The sequence below is a fragment of the Colossoma macropomum genome, unplaced genomic scaffold, assembly GCF_904425465.1.
Source record: "Colossoma macropomum unplaced genomic scaffold, Colossoma_macropomum, whole genome shotgun sequence".
Lineage (NCBI taxonomy): Eukaryota > Metazoa > Chordata > Actinopteri > Characiformes > Serrasalmidae > Colossoma > Colossoma macropomum.
The window spans coordinates 4927571-4936756 of NW_023494804.1; the positions used below are offsets into that span (position 1 = coordinate 4927571).

At 38.7% G+C, this 9186-nt stretch overlaps 2 protein-coding genes across 2 annotated transcripts; both read right to left on the reverse strand.

Annotated features, from left to right (window-relative positions):
* Window positions 1-2089: 2089 nt before the first annotated feature.
* LOC118825062 (trace amine-associated receptor 6-like) lies at window positions 2090-3143 on the reverse strand. Its single transcript, XM_036595561.1, has 2 exons — window positions 3084-3143; window positions 2090-2972 (listed from the first exon to the last, which is right to left on the reverse strand). The coding sequence occupies exons 1-2, from the start codon at window positions 3141-3143 to the stop codon at window positions 2151-2153; spliced, it is 882 nt and encodes a 293-aa protein (XP_036451454.1). The 3' UTR covers window positions 2090-2150.
* Window positions 3144-7442: 4299 nt separating this feature from the next.
* On the reverse strand, window positions 7443-8456 carry LOC118824973 (trace amine-associated receptor 13c-like). Its single transcript, XM_036595468.1, has 2 exons — window positions 8379-8456; window positions 7443-8267 (listed from the first exon to the last, which is right to left on the reverse strand). The coding sequence occupies exons 1-2, from the start codon at window positions 8454-8456 to the stop codon at window positions 7443-7445; spliced, it is 903 nt and encodes a 300-aa protein (XP_036451361.1).
* Between the last annotated feature and the right edge of the window lie 730 nt (window positions 8457-9186).

Consider the following 9186-nt stretch of genomic DNA (forward strand, 5'->3'; position numbering starts at 1 on the left):
AAGAGCCTGGGTGCTGAACTGGACTGACTGCAGTCCAGACCATGAAATCTGGCAAACTGTTAAGCAGATAGAATCCTACATTAGACAAGAATGGAACAACAATCCTCTCCCAAAACTCCAGCAATTGGTCTCCTCGCTTCCCAGACATTTACAGACTGCATTGGTGCCATAAAATTCCAAATGAGTTATTTTTCATGAAATGGTAAAATGTCTCACTTTCAACATCTGATATGTGTTCTATGTTCTATTGTGAATAAAATATGGGTCTATAAGGTTAGCTAATCATTGCATATTTTTATTTTCATGTTTTTAACATTTTTACACAGCGTCCTAACTGTTTTCGAATTGTGGTTGTATTTTTTGGGACTTTGAGTAAGGAATCAGGCCTACACGGACTCCTGTCTCCCCTTTCTCCTCTTTTGTCATTCAGTGTTTGTTGATATTATCTGTTTTGCTACATAAATGGTTGTTTGTATTACCTGCATTTGTTCCTTGAGAATTATCTAAATGTGTGTGTTCCTTCGTGTTTACTTCAATAATCTATATTGTTCATGTTCTTAAAAGCAAGGGCCCTGCTGTGTGTTAAACCATGACTTGTGCAGCAGTGGGGGACAGCGATGCGGAGCTAGTAAGCTGGCTACAGGAGAGGCAGAACACAGATGGGGCATCCCCATGGCCCACTATGAAAGTTTTATAATGTGGTGGTATTATTATTATTATTATTATTATTATTATTATTATTGTTGTTGTTGTTACAGGAATAGCAGTTTGTATGCAGGAGTAACACAACACTCCTAATATATTGAAGGGGACAGTGATGATGGAGGGTGTTTTGTGTACAATGTCAAAAAAATTCAGGGTATATGTTTGTGTACAGTGTGCATGGGGCACGTCTTTGTAGCATGTAAGATACTAGACAAGGGAAAGACTACTGGGTGTACAGTACACAACAACACTTCATTTGCACTTGACTGGCAAAATTCTACACTTGACAGCAGAGGCCTCTTTCTGGCAACCCCCTCAAACAACTTTTGGTCATATAGGTGATGTTTCATTGTTGTTTGGGAGACATTTTAACCCCAACACCTTACTAAGTTCTACAATTCTCCATCTGTGATCCTGGAAGATTCTTTGTCCACCCAAAACACCCTCCTCACTGTGTGTGAGGTCAGTATAGACATATGACCTCTTCTCAGCAGATTCCTAACATCTCCAGTTGTTTTAAATGTCTCAATCATTGTCCTGATAGTGGAATTGGACATTTTTAATTGTTTAACTATTTGTAGCAATTTTCTGATTTGTGGGGCTCAACAACCTTTTGCTGCACATTATTGCTGTATTCTCTGGTCTTTCTCATAGTGATGGATGACTGAGGGAATTTGGTCTTTCTGCATGGGAGTTTTATCTTATATATGTAGTCGTACAGAGAGCCATGGCTGGCCATTACAGTGTTCCTAATCACTCAGGTGAACTTCAAACTCGTAAAATATGAATGGAACTATACTTTTGTTAGATTTTACTCTAATTTCTGGGGGTAGCAACATTTGTTGCACCCTTAGATGTAAGAAAAATACTTTTTCATGACAAGATTTACTTTTTTCAATCATTATACCTCTGCACTTCTCAGTCTTGACTCAGACTCGACTTCTAAAAGTCTTGGTCTTGACTCGGACTGTAACACTAGAAAACATGTTTGTTCATTTATTGTTTTATTGTTGGTGTCAAACTATAATTCATAATTATTATAGCATGTGAGGATAAACTTTAAATATTTATATATGGGCAGTTTAGTTTTAAGTAACACAAAATAAAATTACACATGAGCACCCCAGATCTACTACCATGTCTTCAATTACTCTAAACTTTGAAATCTTAATGAAAAAAAATTTAATGCCTTGAAATTGCAAAGACATTGTGGCTGTCTAAGTGATTAAAAACAGGGTCCTGTATCTCCCTCAGTTTGCTGTATGGCTAAACACATCGGCCTCCCCACTACTCTAATAAACCCTATTAAATTTTAGAAAATCACATTCAGCAGAGCTGCCTTATACAGTCTGAAACATCCAGTAACACAGAGTTTATCTAAGAATCTGTTTTAAATATTGGTACTGAGAGTAAAGTGGTTTCAACTTTGCTGAATTCAATCCAAGTTAAAAACGCTCTGGAAGCAAATTAAACCTTAAAGATGAGGATTTAAATATTTGGCATGATATTATATATTTAGCTGACTCTCGAAACCATGGGTAGAATATGGCATATATTAGAGGATTCACAAAGGAGTTTATGTATAAAATCCAGCTGAACACAGTCCAAACCATTGACACAGTTGTGATACTTTCAACTGACAGAGAGCTTACATAATAAGGTATCCAGCAAGCAAGATAAACAAATATAACAATTCCTAGTGTTTTTGCTGCTTTGGTTTCAGAAGTGCTTGAAATTTTGTGTGAGACACTGTTTGTCACAGCTCTAACAGCTTTAGCTTGACGTCTCGCCACATTAAAAATGATTGAATACAAGACTACTATCACAGAGCAAGGGGCTAGAAAAAAAAACACCAGGTCAATAATCAACCAAGAATATTTGAGAAGCACTACACACTCTCCATAACATCTAACAGACATCTGAGACTGAAGAAGATGGTCATTAAAGTAAAAATAAGTGATAAGATACAAAAGACAAAAAGACCAGACAAGAATTAGAAATATAGACATTTTACAAACTGTGATTCTACTGGAATATAGTAGAGGGTCACTAACAGCAATGTACCGGTCAACTGCAATGAAAACCAGGTTACAGAGAGATGCTAAAACTGAGAGGGCGATGATCATTTCAGAAATAGAGCATGCCTGTTTTCCAAGATACCAACAGGAGTCAATAAGTTGCATTATTTTCACAGGCATAACAAACAGACCCACCAGAAGATCCGCCACAGCCAGAGAGAGGATGAGCAGGTTGGTGGGAGTGTGGAGCTGCTTGAAGTGAGAGATGGAGATGATCACCAGCAGATTCAGAAACACAGTGAACACAGATACACATGAGAGAAAAATGAACAAAAATATATTAGCAGAGCCTGTTCGGACCTCCTTTCTGCATGATGAGTTAATGTCAGGAAAGCAGTATTGAACTGTGATATTGTCCATCTGGAAAAGGTATGTTGAAATATGTCGTCCAGTAAAGCTGAACTGACAGATTTGGCTTTCTGTTTTGTCTCTTTATAACAAAGCATGACTCCTCCCACTGACACATCAATGGCTTGTATGTCTCTTACATCAGTCCCTCCTAATTCAATGTTACGTCATTATTTATTTTGGTGGTCACCTGAAAACAGGGGAAGTTGGTGAGTGTTTTTACAATGATGGCAGGGTTTCTCAGCCTTGAATTGAGAATCACTGGTCTATAGATAATTACAAGAAAAAAAAAACATTAAAAGATTGCTTCATTTTTGTTTGTGTTTTAGAGTACAACAGCACGCTCATACATAGAAAAATATAAATATAAACAAAAGTACACATGGGGTAATAGGGAAGGTTCCCATACTGGCTGTCTTTTCAATTCTCACTTAAGATGTCTGTTGGTCAGAAAACCGAATACAGAGCTTCACAGACCCAAGCCACACAGTTTTAACAACAGTTCATAAGGAACGCCTATTTTCAAGTATATACTTCTAAATCAGCATACTGTAGTGACCCACTACTGGTCAGCACTGACTCCAAGGCGTGGCTATGCAGACAGCCATGCGTAAAGGCCTATGGAATTTATACACCCTCCAAAAGACATTTACTGTGTTGTTTATTGTTGTCTGTTAGTTTAAGTCATGTGTATGTGTTTATTGTGTTATTTAGTGTGAGAGGTTGTAGCTTTTGTTTGGGTGGTCACTGTCAGGGTGAAGTGTGTTGCTAGTAGTGACCTCCCCTGTGGTTTCGTGTTTTGCATGTGCCTTTCAGCTAGTGTATTTAATAAAAAGTACTCCTTGCAGCAGATGCATGGCCTTCCTTGTGTTTCCTTTTCAGCTGATGCACAATACATAGATATTTTACTTCTGCAGGTGTGTCAGAGTGAGCAAGATGGCATCATTGATTGAACAGTGTGGCGATATGTGAACTGAAATTGGGCTAGGCTGAAGGGCATATTAGTTTTTATGAATAAAACGATGAATTGCAATCTCATGGTTTGCTGGACAGAACACATGTTGATAATATTTTGGCAGTACCTTTTCAGGGTCACAGTCCCACTGATAGTATGTCCAGGTAGCAGTTTTCATGTTTAGCTTTACCATTTGGTGATAGATAGACACCTGTGAAAAACACAGGAACAATCACAAGGAAGGTTGAAAATACAACATTTGATTGTGAAACAATCAAGTACAGAACTGCAAGGTTTCATGATGGTTCAACTTCAGTGCACAATGGGTAAAGAAAAGAAAAAAGTAAAGAAAACGCCACCTCCCTTTCCCTTGCTAGTAGCCTCCCCATTGTGGTAGATAGAGGGGTTGAACAGCACTGTCTGATATATTAGGTTTTAAACAGATTTCTGTGAAGCAGCTCTTATGCAGGTGTTGCTGTGAGGAGATGCAGCAGTGAAGTCTTTGACTGTATAATATATTCTGTGCTTTTAACATTAACTCTTTGCACATTATTATCATGCCACCCAAAGGGCAAGGGTTGGGGCTCTGTGTAGGTGAGGTGCATAACGGATAGTGGCAGGCAAGCTAGTATAGTGGCAAGCCTGCGGAGCTGGAAATGATATAGAAAAAAGAGGAAAAGTTGGTGGTGTGCTGAGCTGCGCACTCTGGTGAAGCCTCTGGGCATATTCTTTGCCTAGGGCTAGAAGGGAAACATTGAAGGTTAGAAGTGGTACCTCCAAGGGCCTCTTTTCCACTATTGGTCCAAATAATTCTCAGGGCCTTACTGGGACATTCCACGCTGGTCCGGACTCGTAAGACCAGTTCTTTTTTCATCTGTTGTACCACTAAATCAGAACCAGGAAATACCCAGAAAAACAAAAAACTACACAAACAAGTATCTAACTGCTAACAGGCTAATAGCCACGCACACACCACCCACAACAAAACATGTCTGATTCCGTCTGTCACTTCATTTCCAGTCTCTCGGCATGCTCTCATCTTCGTTATCCTCTAAATGGGTGTTCTTTGAGCATCTGTTACTGAAACAGCCTGTACTGCAGTGGGTTTTACCCATAGTCTGATAACTAGCTACATTAGCATTAGCCCCCAGCAGGGTGCAGCTCAAAGCACCACAGAACAATTCTATGTTTTACCTCTCTTTCATTTCAACACTAGTCTTTCAAATTTATGCTCTCACATACGTGTGTTATCCTCTAAACGGGTGTATATAATCATTTCACTAAAACTGAGCATGTACTGCTGTGGGAGACACCGTGTTAGCTTAGGCTAGCAAGCTACAGCTTAAAGCACTACAGAACAGGTTCAATTTCGGCTTTCTGTTACTCCACCATCAATCAGTGGACTTTGCTCTGGTTGTTATGAGTTTAATCATTTATAATTGAGATAGCAGAGCATCAATGAGTCAAATCGAACCTGCACTGGGGTGTTTGGATCTCTTCAGCTATGTTAAGTCAGCTATAAGAGCGGGCCCAGCCGGCATTAGCTTAGCTTGGAGGCTCAAGCTCTAGACACCAGAGACTGGTGGCTTGACTTCACTTCATCAGAGTTGAGTCACTACCATCTAAATTTGAGTCAGCAAAGTTTTGGTTAGTCAGAATCAAACCTGTTCAGTGGTGAGTAGAGCTGGCAGCATGCAGCTAAGCTAACACTAACCAGTTACTCTCTCCTGGTTATCAAAGCTGTTTAATATTTAGAAATTGGTGTTAAATAATTGAAGCTTTGACATCTATTGAATGGTGGGTTGAAAATCGTGCACTGCTTTCCAATTATTTGCCCTCTGTGTGGGTGAACTAAACTTATTTGATTGTTTTCAAGTTCAAAATAATGCAGCACGATGCAGTTGGCACAATACTTGACATAATCAATCAGTGACTATGTCATCAGAGCAAAGGATGCAGGTGGGTCATTTGACTGTCATGTAAAATTGACTCATCTCAAACCATTTAACATGACATCTGAGCAACAAAACCCCATTAAACTTGGGGAGTACCAGTTGGAAAATGCTGAGGGTATCCCGCTTACTTGTCATAAATGGCTTTAAATAAAATTCAGAAATAACATCTAAACCAGGAGAGCTTGAATGTTGAGCAAAAAAATCTAGCTCTAAAAGATTCATCGGTGTGATTAGTCATCATTACCATGAGTGTTCCTGACATTAATGAAAAGTACCTTGTTGGTAGGAAATGGGGGCTAGTGGCAGATTTGATGTATGAGCTGTGGGATGAAGAAGAGTTTTATTGTAAGCAAGTTTCAGTAAATTTCAGCCTCAGGCACTCTGTTCATAGCTTGTCTGATAAAAACTGCATGCTATAATCACCTCCATTGTCAGAATCTTATATCTCACACAAAAATTAAACTGTCTCAGTGTTGACTTTATTAAAGTATTGCATCCAGTGCATTTCATTCTGTGCATCCATTAAGCTGGTAAGTGTTGCAATGCACATTTGCAGCAATACATTACTTTTTTGTTACGTGCATAACTGTTTAAGTGTGTGAGGAACGCGGGGACAGTTTGAGTGTAGGGGGAACGGGGGACAATAATTAGGGAGAGTGTTGTCTTTACAATGTATAGGGGTATGTGTGCACTGCATGTGGAGCACATGGAGCATGACTTTGCAGAGTATGAGATCCTATATTTGTAACAATGCCACAAATCCCACATAGAAAATGTTGCAGGTGACTTGAACCGGAATAAATATCAAGGTGAGTTGATATTTAGTGCCACTACTGACTTGGATAAAAATGGAACTGACAGCAGTCAGTAATTCTAGAAGTAAAAGCAAACACAGATTATCCCTATATGTTGTTGATTGATTTATTTATTTCTCATTTTAAAACATAATTCTATAGTAGGGAAACATTTTGAATCTAAATCTAAAAGCGTTTTGAATCTTTAATCTAAAATGTTAATATTTGTATACAGGCATTTATGTTTACAAAGGATAATCATAAGACTGGAGTCCTAGCATCATACATAATTAAAATAAATATATCAGATCCAATAAATGCTTGAAATGCTGAAATCTCTTAAGATAAATTTAAAGACATAGGCATTAAGGATATGTGATCAAAAACAGGGGCCTGTGTCTGTTTCAGTTGGTTGTATGGCTTATCTCTGCCTCTCTTCTGTCATTGTTACTCCTATTAAATTTGAGATAATCCTTTTTCATCTAAAACCACAAATAAAGTAAACAGAGTTTCTATTCATTATTCAGGACACTGTCCTCAATGCGGTCAGCACCTATAAACTGTGTCAGCTGAATACAATCTGAAATAAAAAAAAAAAACAAAAACATTATGGAATCAAATTCAGCCTTGAAGATGAAGAATCTAATATTCTACAAGTAACAATATACTTGACAGATTGTCTGAACCATGGATAAAATATGGCATATATTAGAGGATTCAGAGAGGAGTTAATGTAAATTAGCCAGCCAAACACAGACCACACTAATGACAAAGATGTGACATGTTCAACTGAGAGAGAGCTTAAATAAAAAGGTATCCAGCAAGTCAGATAAACAAAAATGACAATTCCCAATGTTTTTGTGGCTTTGGTTTCAGAAGAGCGTGTGACTTTGGATCCATGTTTGCGTAAGATACTATTAGTCACAGCTCTAACAGCTTTTGCTTGATGTCTTGCCACATTAAAAATGATTGAATACAAAATCAGTATTACAGAGCAAGGGGTCAGAAAAAAAAGGATGAGGTCAACAATCACCCAGGAATACTTTACAAACACTACACACTCTCCAAAACATTCAGTGGTTATCTGAGATGGAAGAAGATGGTCATTAAAGTAATAATAGATGATGACATACAACAGACAAAAAGACCAGCCTAGAACTATAGAAACAGACATTTTACAAACTGTGATTCTGCTAGAGTAAAGCAGAGGGTCACTGACTGCAATGTATCGATCAACTGCAATGAAAATGAAACTACAAAGAGATCCTGACATTGAGAGAGCAACAATTATTTCAGAACTAATGCATGCTATTTTTCCAAGATACCAACAAGAGTCCATAAGTTGCATTATTTTTACTGGCATAACAAACAGTCCCACGAGAAGATCCGCCACAGCCAGAGAGAGGATGAGCAGGTTGGTTGGAGTGTGGAGCTGCTTGAAGTGAGAGATGGAGATGATCACCAGCAGGTTCAGAAACACAGTGCACACAGATATACATGAGAGAGTAATGAATAAAAATATGTAAGCAGGGCCTGTTCGCACCTCCTTCCTGCAAGATGAGTTATATCCTGGAAAGCAGTATTGAACTGTGATGTTTTGCCTGTTGTCTGTGTTATCCATCTGAAATATTTGCAGATCTGTCAGCTGGAACTGATCCGGTTGTGCTCTCCAGTAATGTTGAACTGACAGATTTGGGCTTTTGGCATGTCTCTTTATAGTGAAGCATGAATCCTCCCACCGACATATGAATGGCTACCTTGCCTCTTCAGTCACTCACACTAGATGTTACATCATCACTTTCGGTGTGAGCTGAAAATAAGTGATGCTGGTGATGCTGGCATACAAACCTAAACATGTAGTTTATAGGCCATGTGAATGGACAAATGAAAATAAAGTGTTTTTCTCTCCATCATGCACATGCATATGCAGATGGTTCACACAAAAAAGTGCAGATATTACGAGAGTGGTTGATTACATGTACTAAAATTTGAGCCATGTTCTGCATGGAATTTTTACCTTTTCAAGACCACTGGTAAATGATCAGGACGGTCTCAAAAGCATGTTACTAGGAGATTTCCTTAAACAATAGAAGCAGACACAGCTGCTAAACAGCTGCTGCACAATTTGTCTCACCTTTAAATGTGCCACTGTCATAGGACGATACCTTTGCCACAAATCAGTTTATGAAATTTCTGTCCTTATAGAACTGCTTCAGCCATCAGTAAGTGATATTATTTCAAAACAGATGTGTTGCGAGTTCGATCCCTGGTGATGCTACAGCCATCCGTGGCCGGGAGTCCAAGACAGCACAATTGGCCTCGCTCTCTCTGGGTGGGTAGGATGGCCCCCC